At 41.4% G+C, this 24,908-nt stretch overlaps 1 protein-coding gene across 10 annotated transcripts in view; it reads right to left on the bottom strand.

Annotated features, from left to right (window-relative positions):
• Positions 1-24,908, bottom strand: part of TCF4 (transcription factor 4) — a 2,211,973-nt gene that overhangs the window by 1,644,861 nt on the left and 542,204 nt on the right. For all 10 annotated transcript variants that reach the window (XM_044074967.1, XM_044074939.1, XM_044074975.1 and 7 more), the window contains one exon: positions 5,448-5,509. In XM_044074967.1, the coding sequence (XP_043930902.1) occupies positions 5,448-5,509 (62 nt within the window). The remainder of the gene's footprint in view (positions 1-5,447; positions 5,510-24,908) is intronic.

Here is a 24,908-nt window from a genome sequence, read left to right as displayed (position 1 = left end):
CTACAAGAAGCCTCCAAGGCATCAAATCCACAGTGTAAACCATGCTTCCCAACTTGTTCAGTGGCATGCATTAAGTCATGTAATTCCTTATCATCTGCACAGGCAGAAATGGAAGTAAGCTTTTGTTTTAAAACAGACAAGAGAAATTGCTGGTATTTCAGCATATGAAACTGACAGTTTAAAGCCCTAATGGATAAAGTAGCAGAAGTGTACACTTTTTTGCCCCATCTTTCTAAAGATCTAGAATCCTTCTCAGTGGGAATGGGGTTTTTGGCAGAAGCGGCCTTAACTCCCTTAGGACCCTGAGAAATGGTTTCAGGGTCAGCAGTAGGATTCTAGTATAAAAACCGGTGGGAATCAGGAACCCTGTAATATCTATCAGGCTTAACAGGAGCAGGAGGAAAAGAGTCAGGGGTTAAGTTAGCCTCCGAAAAAGCATCATCCACAATATCCAAAACAGGAGGAATAGCCAGGGGTCTATGTTGGGGAGAAGAAGAAAATCCCTTAGTCTTTTCTTAGATTCCGAATACTCCTGTCCTTCCCAGTGGAAATGTTCCCTCATTTCATGCAAAGTTTCCCCAAAAGAGAAATCCTCAGGGGGAGAAGCTGAAGGAATGGATTCCTCAGCATCAGAATCCTCATAAGGAGGGAAAGAATATTCCTGGTCAGAAAAAGAAACTGAAGAAACAGAAGCCTGATCAGAGGAATCATAATAAACTTCCTGCCTTGGCCTTTTATCTGGAGGGGGATGTGAACCCCTAATCATAGTAAGTAAATCCTCTGCCATCTTAAGTAACTGTTTCTGTGACTTGGGAGCCGGTTCAGAAGAGGCCTGTGTTGCAGTCTTTGATTTGGAAGGAGTCTTTGCCTATGTCTTTGGATTTGCCTTTATTAGAAGCTGAGTAGGCCTGAAAACCCCTTCGGAAGCCGGTACCTGCACAGCGGCTCCGGACCCATCCGAAGGAGCATTGTCCGAAGGTCCTGCAATAGAAATATTCAAAGGCTTAGTTGGCTCCTCGTGGGAGTCCGTTTCGGCCATCGGTTCCGAAATGGCCGATGACAGGGGCTGCAAAAGCACCTCACTGACGACGGCCGAACCTGAAGCTGGCTCCACTTGTGCGATATCGTCAGATTTGGACCTCGGAGGCTTGTCTTTATCCTTGCGTCGTTTGTGAACTCCGGTAGCCGGAACCGTATCCGACGACATTTTGTAGTTAAAACGCCTACCGAAGTAATGAAATGCAAAATCGTACCTTCGTTTAATTGTACGTTGATTGAATCTAGCACAAAACCAACAACTAGCTACGTCGTGGTCAGGGCCTAAGCAAGGAATACAGTAAGAATGAAAATCCTTATGAGGTATTTGCTTCCCACATGAAATACAATTATTAACTTTTTCTGACATCGGACTGGAGCAAGAAAAAAGTTTCCCCAACGGGGTACTTAGCTTTGAGAGGAGAAGAAAGTCTTCGGACTGAAGTTTTTCAGAAAAAAATTGTCTGGAGTCAGCCGACCGGCACTTACGAACTGCTATCACCGCACGGCAAGAAATTCTGGAGAACATGGCGTCGGCTGTCAGCTTTGTACTCCTGGCACTCTGACGTCAGGGAGCATGGTTGAGCGGCCGATGCCGGACCCAGACTTTGGGATTCTGGCCGACCGAGGACTGCCTGCCGGCAGGGGAGAACCCTACAGTCATGACTGCAACAGTGAAACATGATGAACATCGGCTGGGAATGTGGAGCCAGTGAAACACTTATAACTGTAAGTGGAGTAAAATCAGATCCAATTTTGACAGCTTGGACATTAGCTATTTCCTTTGGGTCAGAGTGAGCAGTATTACTGAGGAAGCTAGAGGTGATGGAGATGAAGTGCCTGAGGCAGTTGGTAGGATGCACAATATGGGACAGACGAACGAATGAAGACATAACATCAGAAGCCAAAGTAGCTTTAGTTACAGAAAAGGTAAAAAAGAACAGATTACGGGGGTTCAGGCATATGTACATAAAACCAGAAGACGATCTGGTGAAGAAAATTTAGGACAGACAGGAAGAAGACAAGAGGAAATAAGGGTGTCCAGCAAAGAGGTGGATGGATTGTGTGAGAGAAGACTGTGATGTCCCTCCTCTGGGCCAGTAATTAAGGAGCCTCAGTCCTCACCACTGACACCAGTGAGGCACATTCACTTGGAACAAAAATAGATATGCTCAGTGTTTCCAGATGCAGCTCTCTGTACAAAGCATAATTTCCCTTAAGAGCAAACAGGGAACACACTCCCATCCTGGGGATGGGTTTCCCTCTCTCTCTCTCCAGGCCCCAAATAGGACTCCCTACTGATACAGCTATAGAGTTAAGTTCTTAGCTGGGTATTCCAAGCCAAATCATCCACCACCCTCTTTGTGAAATCAGTGCTCTCAGTGTCCCTGTTCAAAGTAGCTGACACACGCACTCTCTTTGAGCTTTGGCTTTCACATGTGCATATACGTGGGAAAGGCTGGCACAGATTTACCAGCTATGCCCAGACAATAAGGTAGTTCCACTGCCACCAGCCAGCTACTCTAAGGGTCTTATAAGGGTACCCAGTTATACTGATTGAAATTAATGTTAATACCAATGGTAATGTTGACCAAACAGCAAGGATTTCAGGAGTGGCCACAGTGTCAACAAATAAATAAAAGTACTCTCAAAGGTTAAAATATTCTCTAAAAGACCAACCACAATGAAAAGTTTAAATATGTTTAATAATAAATAATAAAAGAACATGAATATACTAAGTATCTATTTACAATAACCAATAAACACTGGAGTTTCAGTCAGAGGAAATATTAAAGATGACACAGATGGAAAGGTTCACATTTATATAGAAAAACAATACTTAACTACTCTCACTATATTTTCCTGACTGATATAAAGAATTACTGTCCCCAGTTCACTTACTAGAGCAAGGCAAGATGAAGTGGGTGTGTGGTTCTTCTTTGTCAGGTTTCACAAACAAACTGCTCTGAGACTTCTGTCTCATCTAGTATTAAAACATCATTTCAGTGCTGGATTACAGAATGACATCACATACATCTGGTCACTTTACTCTGGTTCCCACACTACCTCCTTTATCAGAAAGTGAACCAGAATCTAGCACATATGTGTCATCATACACATGTGTGTGCAGATCAGAGGTGTCCAGTTTTATCCATACAGCTTTGCTAAGATGTGTTATAGCATCTGGAAGCTATAAAACTATTTCAAAAACTTCCACCTATCCAGGGTAGCAATTAGTTTACAAACCAGCTTGATATACAAATGACATACAATTCTTTACAAAACTCTAGCTAGCTATGCTGGCATATGTTATACATCCACTGTCCTACTTCTCCTGGCATAGCTGGAAATACCTCACATCATCACAAAGTCCTGCAGCAGTCAAGCATGACTGTTGGAGAAGGTAGGGGAGTGGAACTGAATAGGAAGAAATGGCGACAAGTGACATGACACCCCAACCCCATGTACAAAAAAAAAAAAAAAACAGGAAAAGGGGGATGTTGATGATGAGGATGATGATTAGAGTGAGCAGTATTAATGTGCACTGGCTCTGAACATTATTGGATGTTAGTTCTTAACTTCCTGACACAAAGAAAGATATGTAGTTATTTTTAGTTTCAATGGCTATTTTAAGTTCATATGCAGCTTTGAACTTCCTAATAGTAACCTTAAGCTCTTTGCCAGCTTGCTTAAAGATCAATTCCAAAGGAGTGAAATGGACTATAGCACTATACCATTTCTACATTTTGTGATAATATTGATTTGTCTTCACATCACAATAAATACTTACCATTTCTAACATGTATTTGTAAAAATCTCTTTTAAACTAATGTGAGGTCACCTACAACATTCTTTTCATTTCCTGATACTTGTTTCAGGCAGGCATTTCTGCAGACTATGTACTGATGTCGGTCCAGGTGATTACCTTTGTAGTACAAGTGAGTTGTGTGGGATCAGCCCATTCTGTACTTTTGAGTAGTTACTGTTGCTATCTTCATTCTAATAAATCCAGTCGGTGTTTTGACATCACTGTACTTGATCATGCTGATTTAACAAGACTATTTTTGAAAGATCATAGGAAAATAGAAACAATACTAGGCAAATTGACTATGGGGAGCATAAGTAGAACCTTCCAGAATGAGTGCTTAAGTGCATGTGCTTCATCACATTTTCTGTGTATATATCACAGACCAAAGGGCAGTTATGAGTTCGGGTAGCAGCAAGAAAACATGTTGCACCCATCAAACACTTCTGGCTGCACCATTACAGGTAAGAAGCTTGTGGGTTCATGTAATTTAACCAAAAAGAAAAATACTGAGCACCAAAACATCAATCTTTAAACACTAAATATAAAAACACTGAACAATAGAAGGCAATGGAAAACGAGTTGTGTGAGATTGGGTCTATATTACCAAATCAAAGCTTAAAAAAGGTGAATACCACAATGTCGACACATAATGATCAAAGTAACAAAAGTACGAATGGCCATTGCAGCGATTTTTTTTCCCAGGGAAAAAAAAATTGCTCAGCCAATCAAAACCAAGACAAACTATCAAACCCTACAAAAGTGGGGGGTTTCGCCCCCACACCACCCCTAACTAAATATACCAACTCCGAGATCACTGTACAGTGGAGAAAAGGGGATATTTCTGATGATGCCCCAGCAATTTTTTCCCCTGGGAAAAAAATTCACTGAAGTCGCCATTCGTCCTTTTGCTACTTCGATCACTATGTGTCAGTGTTGTGGTATTTGCCTATTTAAAACTTCAGTTTGGTAATATAGACCTGTGAGATCATGATACAGCAGGGATCAGGGAACTGACACTTTCCTCAATGAAGTGCAACACTGGAGTTAGCAAATAAATAATTAGTGGGTGGAATGAGGGGGTGCAGGAAGACAAAAAAGATATTTTCTTGATTTTTTTTTTTTTTGGGATTTCGGTGTTTTTCGAATTCATAGGTTTAAAGGTGTGTACTAGGCTAATAATCATCAAGGCCTTTTTAAGCTGAATCATGCTTCCAGAATCTCTGACATATTCTGGCATCCTTGATAAGTGTAAACATTGGCTTGACAGAGATGAACCATTTACAGACTGCCTCTGTCCTTTAGAACAGAGGTGCCAAACCAGGGATGAATTTCGATGCTTGCAGGTCGATATTTTGCCACTTAAGTGTTTTTGACATTCAATTACATGACATAAATCAGAAGCTCGTGTGTGTGTGTGTGTGTGTGTGTGTGTGTGTGTGTGTGTGTGTGTGTGTGTGTGTGTGTGTGTGTGTGTGCGTGAGACTTTATCTGTGTGCATGCGTGTGTGCCTGTGCATCTGTGAGCAAGCGCACACATGTATGTAAAATGTGTATGAAATTGTATATAATTATTTGCTTATTAACTAGGAAAAGAAAATACATACCCTGGATGGACTAGGATGTCCTCCATTTCCCCAAGACCCAGAGTTTGTTCTGTCTTCCATACCTAAGGATAAAAGAAAAAACAATTTAGGCTTTGATATAATTATTTCCTCTTTTAGATGATGTGCTGTTAAATTAATGCTTTAAACTGATCTCTTCTCTAGTTTAATTAAGAATCAGAAACAAGGCTACTAGAATGTTAGGAGATAATGTGTTATGAGCTAATGATCCAAGTATTTTCAGAAACTCACTGAAATTTACTGTATAGCTCATAAAGCCCTTAGGAACAAAACATTTACATAATGAATTGTAACATAAATGCTACCTTTCATCAACAAATGAGAACTGCCTTAACAAAACTCATTGATTTCCTAAATATTCAGGTACAATTTAAAAACAGACAAGTACACTCATTTATTCATTCAATCTCCTGAAAAGTTGCCTTATGTCCTAGGTAGTTTTAAAATACATTTCTGCAATGAATTAATATCCACATACCAGCAGGTTACCTGAATCCATAAGTGGAATTCCAAAAAATCCTAGCTTTTAAGCAGAATAGGTTATATGTCATTATACAACGACCCCCTCATTAATATTCAAAAACGTGCACACTGATTGGTCAGCGTGCACGTTGTAAATCAGAGTTATAGTAATGGAAAAAGGTCCGGTCGCCCGGACTTTTTCCATTACTATAACTCTTTTTTTACAGCAACGGAGAACGCAAGATCTCCATTGCTTCACACTGTCTCGCTATGTTTGACGAGTTTAACATAGCGAGACAGCTTTAAAAAAAGCAACGAAGAATCTCCGTTGCTCTTTTTAAAGCTGTCTCGCTATGTTAAACTCATTTAACATAGCGAAACAGTTTGTAAAAAGCAACAAAGATCTTGCTTTCTCCGTTGCTTTTGCCAACAGCTCTGATGTACTGCATAGGCATACGCATGCGCAGTACATCAGAACTGCCGCAGAATACCAGACAGGTGCGGAAGGGCAGCAAGGAGGCATTATACAATGTCATTATTTAAGAAAAGTAATTATTTTATTTCTTAAATAATGTCATTGTATAACAGCAATAACCCACTTCTGGGTGTGGGTAATGCTGGATTTACCCACGGTTGGCTTTGTTTGGCCACTCGGGCTTCGCCCTCGTGACCAAACCACACCAACCGTGGGTAAATCCAGCATTACCCACACGTAGGCGTGGGTTATTGCTATAATATACCTGTTTTCTGAAATGAGTCCATTAGGAGATGGCATACAGTGATAGAAATAAATCACTGAGACCAGCAATCATTTTTCATCATCCCTGTTTTAAACACAGTCCTGAAATTTCACAAGATATTTACTTGTGTGTGCAGATCAGAGGATCCAGTTTTATCTATACAGCAGACTGCAAAAACTGGCATGTATATAAAGCTTTAAAATCAGTAGGACTTCTAGTGATGTCAGTGATTATAGCATCAGGGTGATTTTATTGCTCCACTCTACTCCCCAAACAAATAATTTTTGCTAGGTTTTAAAACTGTGTTTTCTCCGGGGTTATCATCACAACATATGCACTGCAGACCTATTTATCTAAGAACATATGTCTCACTGTGGAAAAAGACTGCTTTGAAGTTGTTACAATTTTCCTATCTGAATGGTTGGGTATCCTCCAGCCAGATCTTGTCATTGAGCAGGGTCACAGGGTGCCTCCTCTTGTGAACTTTCTCTATTATGCAGTGAAAGAGAAGGTGCCAGGGCAATTGTGGCATTCAGGGAAGATCAAGGCAATGCAAGGCTCCAGGGTCTTCACTGAACAGAATTTTTCAGCCGAGACCTTAGAGCTGGCTTCAGGACTGCTATGAAGATGTGCTATCAGAATGGATGGTAGTTCAAGCTTCTCTATCCAGCATCCCTAAAATTTGTCTTGCCACGGGGATCTGTTTCATTTATGTCTGTGGAGGATGTCCTATTCAAACTGCAAAAATCAAACGCAGCATCTACATCTGAAGGAACACAAATGGGTCAACACTGCGGTACAGTGTTTCAGAAGGCATTCATCTATCACTTATATGGTCCCCGGAAATTTTTTCCAGTTTTTAGAGGAAGATCACTAAATAAGGGTACAGCTGCTCATGCAGTAGCGCAAGCGGTCCTGCAGCAGAACTGCTCTAAGTAATGATGCTGTTCACATATTCTTAACTTTAAGAAACATTTGGCTTTTATTCCATGGCTGATGCATTTTAATGGCACATTTACTCTAATGGTAACCATAGCTACTTTTGGGATTTGCTTTGGAGTACATGACTGTAAGTTAATGTTTGCAAACCAGAAGAATATTTATAATAAAGTAGACTGCAACACTGGTTCAAGAAAATGAGGAATGCCTCTTCCATCAAGAAGGAATATAGACTGCAAATCAACTAATATGATTACTTCAATGAATGATGCTAATTTATTCAAAATGATTTGATATATATATATATATATATATATATATATATATATATATATATATATATATATATACACACACACACACACACGCTGGTGTGTGTGTGTGTGTGTGTATATATATATATATATATATATATATATATATATATATATATATAGATATATATATATATATAAATATATGGAGCCCGTTTTCAGTGGAGGCCCAGGGAGAAAAGCTCCGCATTACATAGTGTATTCACAGTTACAATCATATTACAGAAAACACAACTAAAATATCATTTTGTGCCATAGAACAAAATAAATTCTTTGGTTACATAGTATCAAAATATATAGGATGGCATTATATAGTGTAGGTACAGATACATCATAGTAAAGTATATATATATATATATATATATATATATATATATATATATATATATATATATATTACATACATACACAAAATATACACACTCGCATGTACACACGCACACACACTATCACACATTCATGTGGAAAATAGAAAATATTAAGAAAGGATTAATGCTATCAAGCTCCGTTGAGGTTGGTAGGTTGTAATCCTGACCAACCTCTGTACTTATATCACAGCCTGATAGATACCAGCGCACCTGGGGTACATTGTGTTGTGATTTAGAAAACTAAGCAGCTGTTGTTCTGCTGTGGTGTCCATCTTTATTACATCATAGCGCAACACACAGCCAGATATTTCTACACTGTACATACTGTTCTGCAGAGGGCATGGCCATTGTCTGTTCCTTTATTCAAACATAAAGCATGTTTGCTAACTGAAGGGCAGTATAACGTCTGAATTATTTTAAAACAGAGGAGTCCATATATTTTCTGTTTTAATTTAGCAACAGCTCTGCTCCCACCACAGTTTAAATTTGCTTCTGCTAAGTGATATAATAGCAGTTCTGTTCCTACTGCTCTGTTCTACTCAAGAAACAAAATCTACATTTTGATTATTAACGGACTGTTAACTCATTACAGCCTATTGACCCCTCCAGGTGTTTCTTCAGTTACGTCCTACTGATACCTTTAGGCATCTAATAAAGTCTGCTGATATTTGCATTAATAATTCCAACACCATGTTGCATACAAGCTATTGATAGATTTTATTTTAAAGCTTACATGATGGCTAACACAACTGCACTAATAACTGACTTATGTCTAGTGCTGCTAAAGAGATATTAGTTGTAATTATATACTAATTATTTATATTGTCATAAATTTCATATTTATTAAACATCTCGACAACCAAATATGCACAGAACTGCATATATATATATAAATATATATATATATATATACACATATAAAAATAGCTTGAGTGGTTACTGAGATATTATAAGTCATTTACAAAATATTACAAAATTAATATTTACTGTGTTTTGTTATTACTTATAAAATCCAGATTAAGACCTACAATCCAATGAACACTACCACTGTAAAGATGTGCTTGTGCTGAACAGTTTGCCATTTAGATTTCCTTAGAAACCACTATGGTTCCAGAGATAAGAACTTTTGTTTGAAATATGAGGACATAACATGATTTTGTGAAATAAAGTACAGGATGCAGCCATTAGATGTTAGAGTACAACCCCCCAGAGCACCACTGAAGTGAATGAGGTAAAATACAGTGTTCATGTATGTTGTAATTCTTCCAAAATGTACACTAACCGAGGGATGCCTTTGTCACTGCATATATGGAATATCACGGACATGTAACACTTTTAAGTGACAATAAATGCATGGGCCATAGCACAAGCACTCCTCAGTTATGGTATGCTTTAGCTATGGATCTTCTAAATGGTCTGCAAGGCGATGGAAGGCATCATCCTGGAGCTTATAAACAAAGACACAGGTAACCTCCAAACTCTAGACCCCACTCAGTTTGGGTTTGTAAAAGGTAGATCATGCCTCCTAAACCTGATTGACTTCTTTGAGTCACCAAAGCCGTAGATGAGGGTAAGGTGGTACACACAGCCTATCTTGACCTCGCCAAAGCTTTTGACATCATCCCCCACTCTGGTATTATAGATAAACTCACTGGACTACGCATAAATCCCTATGTCACAAGATGGGTGGCCAACTGGTTCACTGACAGAACCCACACAGTGAAAGTAGCCGACTCCAAATCAGACTTCAGACCAGTGACAAGCGGAGTACCACAGGGCTCGGTCCTGGGTCCTCTCCTGTTTGGTATCTACTTCTCAGAAGTCCAGGCTCATACAGCTGGTCTCTGGCTAACGAAGTTTGGAGATGACTGCAAACTAGGAGCCATAATAGATTCTCCTAAGGATGTGGACATTCTACAAAGAGGCCTCACTGAGACAGATGCTTGGTGTCAAAGTCATGGCTTAAAGCTCAATGCCAAGAAGTGCACTGTCATCCCCTTTGGGAAAAACACTGTAACCATGAACTACCACATAGGGGTAGCCTACTAAACACCGAAAGTGTGACAAGAGTCCTTGGGACACAGGTGGACAGTAGTCTCTCCTTTGATAATCACGTCGCCACAGTAATCAGGAAATCCTTCTACATGGCACACCTCATCACAAAGGGGTTCTCCTCCAGAAAAGGAGAGGTCATTGTTCCTCTCTACTCATCCCTCATCAGACCCATTATAGAGTACAAAGCCCCATTTGGCATGTACTTCGCAAGACATCTACAACAACTAGAAAGGCCACAGGATTACCACCCTCAAACAGATGCCATACACAGACCGTCTCAAAAAACTCCAGCTCTACTCTGTCGCATATTGCCTACTCAGAGGCGACCTCTGCCTAACATACAAAGCCATGTCTAACCCAGATCTGATGGACATGCTACACAAAGAAATCCCAATCTCTCCTGGCCACATGCTCCAGGGACTTAAACCTTGTCACCACAATAAACAGAACATGCTTGAGGGATAGATTCCTGTCCCAGGGACTTCCCATGCTCTGGAACAGACTATCCATTCATGTCAAGCACAGCTCCTCATTAGCCCTCTTTAAGAGAAATCTTGACAAATGGATGGGAAACAGGAAATTCACCATGGGGATCACTTCTGTAGCTCTGCTTGACAGGGGCACAGGAAAATAATTTTCTTGGATGGCGAAAGCCAGGGAACCTCTTTTGGTTAGGCTTATATTGGCCCTAGGGCCGATAGCCTAGTACTTACCTATGAACCTATGGCAGTACACAAACTTCACAGTCCATGTGATGGTGTTGTCTCTGTGATTGTGTAAACAATGAATTTCTTGGAAAAGGACTGCGTTCCCTAATTAAATAAAATAATTCATTTTTTATTTGGTGAAGGTTTTACTTTAATAAAATGTCATGGAACCCTAAACTGAGTGAATGTCACGAGACAAAAAAGAACAAGATACTGTGTGCTGCAGTGACAAAATCTGACCACTTCCATCAGCTCTACTCCCACACTTACCCCTAAATTTTTACCACTGCTATTTTTGTTCTGGGCTTCAATTCAAAAAAGCATGTCTATTAAGCTCCTGCCTCATGAGTCAGAGAAAAGCCTTTAAAAATGCAAAAAGAACACATTTGTAATATGTATGTTACCAGTTTTAAAAAACAGATTGTTAAAAGTAAGTTATTTAATTGAACAAATGGATCACTGCATTGTTTATTCAATAGCACGCAGAAAAGTACCATCTCATGATTCATAAAGCTGCCCTTAAAATATGAAATACACCTGAGGAGCACTGAACCACATCCTTCATTTACAGGACAGCTCCACCCTTCACTGTAGTTGGTTTTATCCCACAGTTGGCTGGTCTCTTTATTATGCCACCTACATGTAGCTCACAGTCAGAAACTCTTCAGACCCCTTCAGTTTTTTCCAGCTCCATTTCCATGTTACAGAGACTTCATAGTTTTTTCTTATTCATATTGTGCACTGTTTCAAACTTGATTTTGTTTTTGTTCTAAACATTTTGGCCCCCAGTACAGCCACTGGTTCCTCTCCTTGATGCTGGGCACTCATTGCAGCCTGACACATCAGACGTAATCCGATAGTTATCCCCGAGTCAGACATCCCAGTGTAGCATCGTTCTTGCTGTCATACGGATTTTCTGTCTTATGCACTATCCACACCCTGTCCCCACACTCATCATGCAAAAACATAAGGTTATTAAGACCAATAACATCTGTTAGTGTATGCCAGTATTGCCAGGGCAGACACCCCTAGCTGCCCCATTGAGGGCTGTAAACCTGTTTAGAAGTGCACTCCCCAACAAATAGGATAGGGACCCAGTAACCCCCCCCCCCCCCCCACATACACACACTCACTCCTTTGCTTTCAAGGCTCTATCCAGAATGGAATTTTTCCTCAGCCTACATGACACAAGGTACATAAGCTACTTTTCACAGTTCTCAATGTTAATCACCACACACAATTTTACAACCTGAGAGAGTGACTCTCTATAAAGTGATACAAAGCAAAAACAACAGTAGAAGTGACGTGTTTTCCAAAGAACAAGATACTGGTGAAATCTTTTTAAAAACAGGATTCAGTTATACTACACGCCACATTAAAAACCAGCGAGTATTCTCAATTTTTGACCAACAAATTGCTGCTTTTACCAATATTACTGTAAAAAATTGAGGATAATAAGAAATATTACAGGCATTTTTCATTTGCCTCATTACTTCTTTGAAGTGACAATTGTCAGACTGGCCTGGAAACCTTTACACCAAAAACAAGAGTGTGGATGAGGGTTTAGAAAATGTTTAGGACACATTCTTATTGAAAGAAAAAGTAAAAAAGTTGTTTTAGTGGCTTACAGAACACATAAATAAGGAGTTATGTACTCACCATAACGTCCCATGTTGGTAGTCCATCTCACCCTTCATTTTTACATATGGGTTCGGAGCCGATCCTCAGCTCCGACTCGGCCGATTTACAAGCTGAAAGACTTCTGGTTGGCTCGTGGCTAAGCAGGTATCCCATGGTGCACCAGTACAATCCGCAGATCTTGTTTGCTGCTCACTAGAATAACAACCATAAAAACAACCAATACTAAACAGTCTCCAACCAAGGGCAATCAAATTATTACTTCCAGATCTTCCAGGATGGGGGCAGGAGGGCGGGTTGGTAAAAATGAAGGGGTGAGATGGACTACCAACATGGAACGTTATGGTGAGTACATAACTTCTTAATGTTTGGTAGTCCAATCTTACCTTCATTTTTACATATGGGACAGTGTCCCTAGCGCCTTATTCTTGGGTGGCTCATTGGAAAATACTCTTGAGCACCGTGGACCCAAAGGATGCTCTACCCCTGGATGCCAAATCCAATTTGTAATGTGTAATAAAAGTGTGAGGGGTAACCCACGTAGCTGCTGCACAAATATTATCAAGTGGTACCCTGTCTTGAAAGGCTGCAGAGGTAGACAACGACCTAGTAGAATGAGCCTTGATCCTGTAGGGTAAAGGTTTGCCCTCCGAGCTATAGATAAAGGCTATACAACTGGAAATCCAGTTAGATAGTGTCACTTTAGAAAGTGGTAAGCCCAATCTAGAAACAGAAAAGGAAATTAATAATTGATCTGATTTCCTGAAAGCCTTAGTCCGCTGTAGATAAAAATGTAGTTGTCTATGAACGTCTAGCTGATGAAAACGATACTCAGCTGCATTACAGTGGTTAGGGAAGAAAACTGTGAGTTCTATTGATTGGTTTAAGGTAGCATTAGAACAAACTTTGGGGACAAAGGAGGGATTAGTACGTAATGACACCCTGTCTTTGTGAAAAATCAAATATGGTGGCTTAATAGACAAGGCATGTAGCTCCGATACCTGTCTAGCTGATGTAATAGCTACCAAAAACAAGGTCTTCCAAGACAAAAGTTTTAGAGAAGATGAGTGGGAGGGTTCAAAGGGGGGAGAAGTCAATTTGGACAACACAAATTTTAAGTCCCAAGAAGCCACTGGTTCTTGCAGAGGTGGTCTCAATAGAGTGGCCCCTTTCAAAAAGGTCTTGCATAGCTTATGAGACATTAAATTGGTATCTGGAAAACCTAAGTGAAAATGAGAAATCACCGCCAATTGAACTCTGATAGTGGCAGAAGCAGATCCCTGCTGAATAAGCTCCGAAAGAAAATCCAGAATCACAGGCATAGAAGCAGTGTATGGATCTACATTCATTCTCTGTGCCCAAATAGAAAATCTTGTCCATTTACTGCCATACAGCCTCCTAGTTGAAGGTTTATGGGAGGACATAAGAATATGTGATACTGAGGATGATACATCGTGAAGCCTGACTATGGATGGAACTGGAGCAGCCACGCTGTCAATTTGAGGGTGTGGATTGAGGGGTGTAGCAAACCCGACAAGTGAGTCAATAGATCTGGAGCTGGGTCCAGAATCCAAGGATCGTCCAGGAGGAGAGGCTCAAGGAAGGGGAACCAGACCTGACAAGGCCATTAAGGAGCAATGAGGATCAACTTGCTTCCCAGGCGACTGGCTTTCTGAATCACTTTGGAAATGAGAGGGATTGGAGGAAAGGCATACAGAAGTCCCATGGGCCAATCGTGAGCCACAGCATCTCTGGGATACTCCCCCAGAGGGGAATGAGGGAAAAATAGCTGCTGCATTTGGTACTGACTGGACTGGCAAAAAGGTCGTAGCAAGGCTGTCCCCATTTCCGGAAAATCTGATCCACTGTTTCTCGTTTCAAAGACCACTCGTGAGGCATTAGGATTGCCCGGCTGAGCTTGTCGGCTATCACGTTGGTCGTCCTTGGAATGTGTGTTGCAACCAGAAAGCAATGGGAAGAAATCACCCATTCCCAAACTCGCATGGCCTCTCGACAGAGTGGGTAAGATCTGGTACTGCCCTGTTTGTTGATATACCAAACCACCAACATGTCTGATTGTATCGCAATTGTCCCTAGAGGAAGAAGGTATTGAAGAGCTTGCAACGCCAGAAGCACCGCCCTCATCTCCAGAACACTGATATGCAGATGAGCCTCACGTTCTTGCCATGTGCCTTGGACAGTCCTGCTAAGATAATGCCCCCCCCCACCCGATCTGGGAGGCATCCGTTGTCACAATGGCAACGGATTGGGCCGGAACAAAGGGGGCACCCGTGATCAGTTGATTGGGAGCTATCCACCAACGAAGGTCCTTCTTGCATGATTCCGTCAACAGGATAGGATGACTCAGTGGGAGAGATTGGAAGGACCATTGGGAAGACAGAAGCCAATGGAGAATTCTCATGTGCAACCTGGCTAATGGTACCAATAGAATTGTGGAAGCCATAGTTCCGAGGAGCTGAAGAACCTACTTCGCTTTGACTTTTCACAACCGGAGAAAACGTTGAACTTGGGAGATTAAGTTCTGTGCCCTTTCGGTGGGGAGATGAGCTGTCATGTTCACTGTGTCTACCTCTGCGCCTATAAAAATCACAGACTGAGAGGGAAATAATGTAGATTTTTTCCAATTTATGTAGATCCCTAACTGAGCACAAAGTTGAATCGTGGCATCCCTGTTTTGGAGGAGTAGATGCCTGGTGGGGGCAGTCAGGAGCCAGTCGTCCAAATACGGAAACACCTGGAATCCCTGACGTCTCAGGTGAGCTGTCACTACTGCCATGCATTTGGTGAACACCCTGGGGGCTGTGGCGAGACCAAAGGGCAGAGCGCGAAACTGATAGTGGCTGGCTTCCAGCCAGAAGCGTAGATGGCTTCTGGATGCCTTGTCCATTTTTATGTGGTAGTAGACGTCCTGAAGATCCAGAGAGCACATCCAAAAGTCTTTCCCTAACAACAGGAGTACAGACTTCAGTGTTACCATACGAAACTTGTCCTTCTACACTGATTCGTTCAATCTGCTGAGGTCCAATATTGGCCTTCAATCTCCGGTTCGTTTTGGAACTAAAAAGAACCTGGAGTAAGTTCTGGATCCTATCTGGTCTGCTGGGACGGGCTGAATGACTCTTTTTAACAGCAACTTGTTGATCTCCACAGTTGCCTGATCCCTGTGATTGGGTGGTACATCTGGGATCCTTTTGGGAACAAACGGTGATAGGGAAAAGGGTATGATAGAGCCTCTGGTAACAACTCTTTGTACCCACTTGTCTTGGGTGATATTTAGCCAGGCTTCTTGGTACAAAGAAATGCGACCCCGACAGGCCCCAGAGAAGCGCAGTCGGGCTCCACATCAGGAGCGCTGATAAGGCCGTCCTCGAAAGGAATCATGCCCTTGTTGGTATTGCGGACTGCCCCTGCCTCTAGGGCGACGTTTGCCATTTCCTCCTCCACTGCCTCTGAAAGAGGATTCACCCTGTGTATCAGGAAAGACCCTCTGGGACTTCTTGAACCACATTTTACCGCCCCTTTGACCCTTGGGGTATAGTCTGGAAGGGACAGTAAAATGCACTCCCACAGCAGAAAGCATCTTTCCTTCTTGTTCACATTGAGTGAGTGTATCCTTCACCTTGGAACAAAACAATGAGGAACCATCAAATGGGGCATTGGTAAAAGTAGACTTGAAAGGTTCCGCAAAATTACATAAGCTCATCCAGGAGTGGCGCCTCAAGGCAACTCTGGAACCCGCTGCTCTACTCGCTCCATCCGCAGAGTAAGTCGCATGGAGAAGTTAACCACAGAATTTAAGGTGGACAACTGAGTAGAAATCTTGTCAGGAACTCCCTCAGTACACACACCTTGTATGGAATCTCCTAACTCCTTGAGGAGATCTCTCTGCAACCTCGTGAAGTGCGTGAGATAGTACAGCGATCGAAGGGTAAAGGCCGCTGAACTGAAAATACGCTTCCCAAATCTGTCCATCTGTTGAGACTCCTTGTTTGGTGGATGAACAGATGAAGAAGTCTCCGCTAACTCCTTCTTCGTGGCCGCCGCCACCACCATAGCATCTAGGGGAACGCCCTTAGACAAGAACTCTTTACCAGGAGGGGCAGACAAGTACTTATTTGGTCTCCTGGGGACTGGCTCCACAGTGTCAGAAGTATCCCACACCTTTCGACTAACTAGATCCATCAGTTCGTCAAAAGGTGGAGACACCCAAGAGGCAGAAGGTTGAGACCAGAGAGCCTTCAGGTACACTGACTCCTCATCAGAAGGGTTAACAGTGGGCCAGTCGCACCTCTACATAAGGATCTCTAAAATGTCCACAAAGGAGACATCATCAGAGGACGACTTGGGGGACCCTTCCAACTCCTCGAGGTCAGTGTCTGATGTCAAAAGACTCATCCTGAGAGTCAATATGTTTCCTCTTACATAACCTCTTCTGGGGAGGTTCCTCGGAAGGATATTCCGGGGAAGCCTCGGAAGAGTGGGGGCCACCAGCCGATAGCTCCTGAGGCTGCGGGTCTCTGCTGTCTCCAGAGAGAGTAGGGGCTGAGACTGAAGTGGGTGCTCTCGGGGGAAGAGTGCTGGTGCCACTGGTAGGAGCTGGAGAATGAGACAGCACGCTCCTCATCATCTCAAACACCAACCTCAACGGCTCCGAAGACCTCCCCCACTCCGAAGAGACGCGGGTCGGCACCGGAGCCAGAGCTGTCGACTCCGAGATAGATGCAGGGTCCGAGCTCACCCTGGTCGAAGCACCGAGAGGAAGGCGTGGAACTGAAGAAGATTGATTCCAACCCTCCCTGTCAGTGCCGACAGGAGAGCTTCGGCCCCCGAACCTGGCTCCAAGGCAGCAACAAGGTGATTTGGAGCCGGCATTTCCTCCGTTGGCACCAAGCACTCCGGCTCTGAAAGGCCAGTATGGCTCACAGGAGGAATGGCAGACAAGGGCAAAGCTGGGCCAAGTGGCTCTGGAACCAACTGGGTCGGAGCCAACAATAATTTTGGTAAGGCAGACAACTTCAGGAGTCTCAGCACTACCTTCTCCACATCTTCTTCTGAAAGGCTCCTGGAAGACCTGGAAGACATAGTTGGGGATCTTGACCTGGGGGGCACTGCAGACTTACTTGTTACAGAAACTGGTATGGAGCTTACAGAACTGGATAGTGCTTCCTCAAAACATGGTTTCAATAGAGCCTTGAGTATGAGTTTGTTCTCTCTCTCCTGTACCACTCTAGGACAGAAAGCATGGCAGAACAAACACGACTCCTGTAAGTGGATGGCCCCTAGGCAGTAGTCACAAGCTACTGTGGCCATCCGTTAAGGACATCTTTTGGGAGCATTTCGTGCACTTTTTGAACCCCGAGGGTTTATGCTCCTTACTTTCCTTAGACATATTACACACACACACACACACACACACACACACACACACACACACACACACACACACACACACACACACACACACACACACAACCCAGAGAGATTGGAAAGAGAAAAGAGAAAAAGGAGGAGGACTAGGTCCTCTAACTAAAACGGGACTAGCCCTAAGAAGGAGTTACAAGAGGACTAGGTCCTCTAACTAAAACGGGCCTAGCTCGGTTGTAGTGAAACTAGGTCTTCTAACTTAAACAGACCAGAAAGGAAAGTCCATGCACACAAGAGAAATCGTAAATGACACAATACATTTCTATATTCCTAAGAAAAAACAGGTAGTACTCTTGCAGTCCTAGTAAATTCACAAGTGGATCCCCGCCATAAAAAACAATGTCAAAATAGCAGAAACTGCCAATGGTGACCAAAAAAGGTCAGAATAACAACAGACAAGAAAACAGGAGCCCCTGTTGACTAAGAGCGGAAAATCACCAAAAACTCTACCTAATAATCAAAACATGCGCAACAGCGCCTAAAACTACCTGGCACACAGGATACCAAGGGCAAGCAATACAACTGCCTAATATATTAGCAACACTAAATATGCAATAAAGGTTCTATTAAAGAATTGAATATGACAGAATATAAGAATTTTGAAAAACTTAGCCAGAGCCAAGAGAAGCACAACCGAACTCATTGATGCGGCAAACGAGATCTGGGGATTTACTGGTGCACCATGGGATACCTGCTTAGCCACAAGCCAACCAAAAGTCTTCCAGCTTGTAAATCAGCCGAGTCAGAGCCGAGGATCGGCTCCGAACTCATATGTAAAAATGAAGGTGAGATCAGACTACCTAACATTCAGAGTTAAGACAGTGAAAAATAAACATCAACATAGCTTCCATAGAGACTCTGTGAAGGCAGTCACTAACAGAACTGTCACACCATAATTAAATGAAGAAAACCCAATTCATTCATTACACATATGTTGTGTTCATACCTCTCCACCTCTTGGCGCAATAAATCTAGACAAAGCCTAAAATAATGGAGGGCAAAGGCCTAAAAATAGGGGTAAAGTTTAAATACTTCGCCCCCAGTAGAACCAAAAGACTCAGATCCAAAACAGCCCCCTGGCTAACTAAAGACACAAAACTACTTATGCATCACCGAGATAAAATCTGGAAATACTACCAAAAATGCAAAACTCCCAACTCTCTTGCCAAATACAAGCAACTGCAAAATCAAGTAAAAAAACAAATAGCCCCTGACCGCAAATCCTACTACCTTAAACTTTAAAATAATCATAAAACCAACCCCAGAAAAATTTGGAATAGTATTTCATCAATATTATCCCCAGGAAAAAAGAGAACCCTTGCCCTAACCCAGACGCACCAGACCTCCACCTAGCTATCCAATCCAACTCCTTTTTCAGTGACTCCATAGGCAAACTCACCTCTTCTTTCCCTAACAACATCCCCCCCAACTTAACTGATAACAAAAACTTAACATCCATGAACCCTATGTCCTCCCCTTTTACTCTCAAATCCATTCCTAACCACACTATAAAAAAGCTCCTACAAAAGTTAAAACCTTGCTCTAATGCCCCAGATGACATTCCATCTGACTTTCTCCAACTAGCTGCTGATGTCATAGCCCTTCCAATCAGCATCCTAATCAATTGCTCCATTCAGGAGTCCTATGTACCACACCTCTGGAAAAAAGCCTTCATCATCCCCCTCCATAAAGGAGGTACAACTGTTCAATCTCCAACTTTCGCCCTATTGCTATTCTATTCCCTACCTCTAAGATACTCGAAAAATGTATTCACCCCCAACTATAACCCCACCTACTGGACAACCAACTCCTAACTCCTACCCAACACGGGTTAAGACCAGGACATAGCACCACCACTGCACTTCTTTCCTTCCTTGAAATCATTAACTCTGCTCGTGACTCTGGGAACATAGTTTCTACGTTCCTCCTCGACTTATCTAAAGCTTTCAACACTGTCTCTCATGTGCTTCTACTTTCTAAACTCTCCCATCTTAATCTCTCCTCTTCGTCTATCAAACGGTTCTCCAGCTATCTCTCAGCCAGGGAACAAGCTGTAAAATGGAACTACTGCATTTCCTTTTCCCTTCACACCCCAACAGGTGTACGCCAAGGCTCTATTTTGGGTCCTTTACTACTTAACATTTTCATCAATGATTTCCACCAAAAGATCCCCAATGCTAAACTGGTGCAATACTCAGACGACTCCACTATCATCTGCTCAGCCAAAACTCTTCCTTTACTAATAAACCTTACGCAAGAAGCCTTCTCCTCCACTGAGTCCTGGATGCTTGACAATCACCTAGCCCTAAATGCCTCCAAATCTAAAATAATGATCTTTACCCCTTCTAGACATACTGCTGCTGACAAAGCATCCTTCTCTATACTTAGCCTAAACAAAACAACTACTGAAATAGTTCCCCATACAAAACTTCTGGGTGTCCTTATTGATGACCAGACATCCACCTACAAACCAATATTAAAAAGACTCATCAAAAACTTGGTATGCTTTATCAACACAGGCGCTACCTTTCTCTGTCTTCTAGTTAACTCCTATCTACCACCTACCTCCTACCCTCCCTTTTGTATGGAGCTCCGCTACTCTCTAACTTCCAATCATCCCTAAAATCTAAACTTTCCTCATGCTATAACAAAATTTCAAAGTTTGCCACAGGATCCAAATCCTCTACTCACCACTGCAACTCCCTACATGCTCTAAATTGGTTGGAACTCCCAAGCTACCTAAATTTCATTCAACTAACTACAGCACACACGCTAATTTTCAAACCTTCTAACTGTCCATCACTCTCCTCTTCCCTAAAACGTCACCAGTCACAAAGAACACTTAGATCCACAAATCAGAACCTCTTAGAACTTTACAAGCCTTTACACGCACCAGGGCAACTTCTACTATCGTTCTCCCTTGCCAGATTATGGAACTCTCTTCCCCCTTACATTAGGACCAACCCTAACCTACCACCCTTTAAAACCCTACTCCACTCTCACCTCTACCCCCTCTGGGAGTGCTCCTGCACCCATCCTACCTGATTCTTGATATCGATCCCTATTCTATTCTACTCTATTCTCTGCCACCGCTTCAATTCATCTCTAAATTTCCTTTCCCTAAATACATGTAGTGTATTAAATTAACATAAATGTATTGTTTTTGCTAATATCTTATAAGTTATTGACTCAGCTCATATATTTCAAGATACGTAAAATCTTGCCTTGCTGTACATTGAATGTTAAACTGTTGTTCTTATATGCTGTACCAATACATAGTATATTGTCTTTCTGTCTGGAGCTTTTCTCCTCAGGCCTCTATTGAAAACGGGCTACCTTGGCCCAATGGACTTTCCCAGTTAACAAACTGAAATAAATAAAATGGAAATAAATAAATATTGCTTGTATAAACTTAGAAAGTTGCTAGGATAACAGGATTTAGAAAACCACAACTTTTATGAGGAGAAGGCCAAGTATGAGGCAAAAATCTTGACATTTTGTTGAAATCTGGACAGTTAAGAGATATGGTTGTGTTATATCATAGGGACACAACAATATGGCCCAAAGCTAAAAAACAGAAGCATGTCAGTTTTCATGATGATCATTTCTGTGTTTAAAAAATTAAAATATAATAAGGAACATTAAATAATCACAATGCATTAGTATAACAGAGAAAATCAAGCTAAAATGTTTTTTTTTCCCAGAATTTTCCTTTAAATTGCAGCCAGACATGTTGGGTATTGGCTAATTCACTTGTGCGTTTGTGTAACATGCCTGAGTGAAAACAATGCTTACTGTTGATGGGGTGCAAACATACCTCTCAATTTCTTAGTGCAATAAATTTGGACAAAGCCAAAAGAATGGAGGGATACCCAAAACAGGGACAGATTTTAAAAACTGATTTTATGAACTTAGAAAATTGCTAGAATAACAAGTTTTGTTGCGCATTTTACAAAGGATAAGAAGTCTGCAGCTAAAATTATTTACTGACTTCACTCCTCAAGGATTGCCAGAAAATTACAAATTTTATGAGGAACAGACCAAAAATAGGAGACTAAGATTTGAATGGTCAGAGAAAATATATACATTTGAGAGATATGGGTGAAAACTGCCAGATGTACGTGTACCTACAAAGAAGCATTAGAAAATGTAATTTTGGTGTTTACAGAGTGCGTTTTTGGTTTGGAAATATGTACCTACACATGCATGGAGAATTTTTCTTTTTTTGATAAACCATTACAAAAATTCATATACTCCTTTGCTTATTTTTGCTTCAGACGAGTCTCTTGTAATTCTCACACATACTTACATACTGTGTGAAGCTAACAAAATGTAGGTGACTCATTTCCTGCAGTCCTGGACAGAAAAAACAGGTCTAACTTAAGTATCACATGTGGATACAGACTCTATTCTGCACAAAAAGACTAATTTTAAAAGACAGGGAGTGGGCTTTTCTTGTTCTGCACATTATTGGCACACACATCTGCATTTTGGATGTCAGTGCATGATGAAGTCCTACAAAACAAAATTTCCTTTAATAAAAAAGTTTACAAGTTTAACCTGAGATTCTGATAAAAGAAGCATGTGCCCAAAGTCAGGACCAAAGTATAGCTAATAGGGTTGAAGAAATGGGGACAACTGGTCCTGGATACAGAAAAATGTCAAATTTCTGATCCTATATGAAGTACTGAATCAAGTATGTACTTATTTATAGATGGGTTAATTCAAAACAAAATACTAATTAGCAAAAACTATATTCTTACTCAGCCAAAAATCAGCATCAGCCAAAACAACATGCCTGAACTAAGAAAGTCAAATACGGTTTTCTGTGGAAGGAAAGGGCAAAATCTATCATACCGGACTGCGTCCCCATCATCCACTAGTCAATATAATCGACTCTATTAAACTACTTTCCTGAAAATCTGAGAACTATATTGCAAACTATACTTACAAGCTTGTAATTAATATGGTAAATTTACACTTGATTTATACTGCCCATTTTTATTACTTTCACCTTACAATTCCAATATAAAAACATGGACATCCAGTGCACCTAACAGGTATAAATAAATACCATAATACATTCATTTTTGAGACCTGGGCAAGGCACTTTTTCCTGCTAATATCATGTTTCCTTCTTGTAATAATAGTAAATGGCACATTGAGGAAGTAAAACAATCATGTCGCATGCACACTTATTTCTATTGAGCTTAGAGTTGCAGACCACATATTGCTGCCTTATTGTGTATGTATACTGCTGTTTGCATTTCTGCTGTATTATTACTTTACAGCCATGTTTCATGATTAAATGTAGTTAAGGTGGCCTAGCAAAGTGTCAGCAAAGAAATACTATACGGGAACTGCATTATGGTCTGTAATACCACTAGCTGGTCTGACTATCAGAAGTTGTTGTTGTTGTTGTATCTTTCGGCTTTTCCCGGTTAGGGGTCGCCACAGCGGAACTCCGGTCCGCTAATGATTGGCAGTAGATTTTTACGTACCGACTTGCCAGGCCTGACGCACAACCTTCAACGAATGTACACCCCATTCACGCATGTCTCCACACAGAAGACGCTTTAGCTGAGAATCGAACAGGACAACGTCTTACTGTGAGGTGACAATGCTACCGCAGCAGTAACACCACCAAATGACTCGCACTTTGTACAAGTTTCTGTATTTACTATTAGTGGCATTTAAATTATGAAGGACAAAGGCTTGATAAAGTAGCTTACTCCTGGAGGGTTTAAACAACCCATTAGATGTCACTACCAATGTCAAACTTCAAGACCAGCATTTGTGGTAGCCAAACGCTATTGGCTTTTATAAGACATGAGAAAAGAATGCTGCTAAGAAACAAACTAGTATCTGGTCATCAAGGGAAGGAACACCTGCTTTTGAGAGAAGGTAGATTACAGCTTTAAAGCTGCAAATGCTTTTCAGCAGTACACTAAAGTAGATATGGCACAGCATCCATTATGCAAGTCACTAACAGTAATATACACACACACACACACACACACACACACACACACACACACACACACACACACACACACACACACACAAACCAGGAAATGCATATACAATGCAAAGACAAAAGTGCTAGTAATGAGAGAAGATTTAATTCCTTGAAGTACAGACTGCTAGAACATCAAGTTAGTACAAACTGAAGACAAGATCCGGCAAAGCTTTCTGTCTTCATTCCTCCTCCTTGAATCAGTCTATACTCCACCAATCTCCACAGATCCATTAAACATAACACAGACAGAGGGGAAAAGAAATGAGAGAAAGACATACATTAAGTGGTCAGACAGACAAAAATATACAGATAATAATCAACTTGCCTAACAGTTAACAAATAAATCTTCCTTTTTTAAGTTTAAATGCCAAGTTTTCAACTTTAGTGCTTTCAGCAGAAGAGGGAGTAAAACTCCTTTCACATTTAAGCAATCTACTTACTGATCATTTTCTGCTGGCACAAAAGACATAATCTTCTCGGGCTAAATTAGCTCTTTTGACCTGCTCATTTGTAGGTACAGTCTCTTATTGTAAACAAGTTTAGTGGATTTAATACCTTCTGTCCATGAACAGCTATCAGAGACACATGAATGGGAGCATACATCTATACATGTCACCCAAGAAGGAGCTCAGAAAATATGCCCACCCCCACAACACTACATGAGGAATTCTGTCTGCTAAAGAAAAGTGCTTCTCCTCCTACTGTAAAATGCATAGCTCTCACACTGTTTTTGACTGCCATCAGACAAATGAGGAT

This window comes from Protopterus annectens, chromosome 1.part1, assembly GCF_019279795.1.
Source record: "Protopterus annectens isolate FY-2018-M chromosome 1.part1, PAN1.0, whole genome shotgun sequence".
Lineage (NCBI taxonomy): Eukaryota > Metazoa > Chordata > Ceratodontiformes > Protopteridae > Protopterus > Protopterus annectens.
The sequence above is the reverse complement of the archived record's forward strand: the minus strand, read 5'-3'. Positions and strand labels throughout refer to the sequence as shown.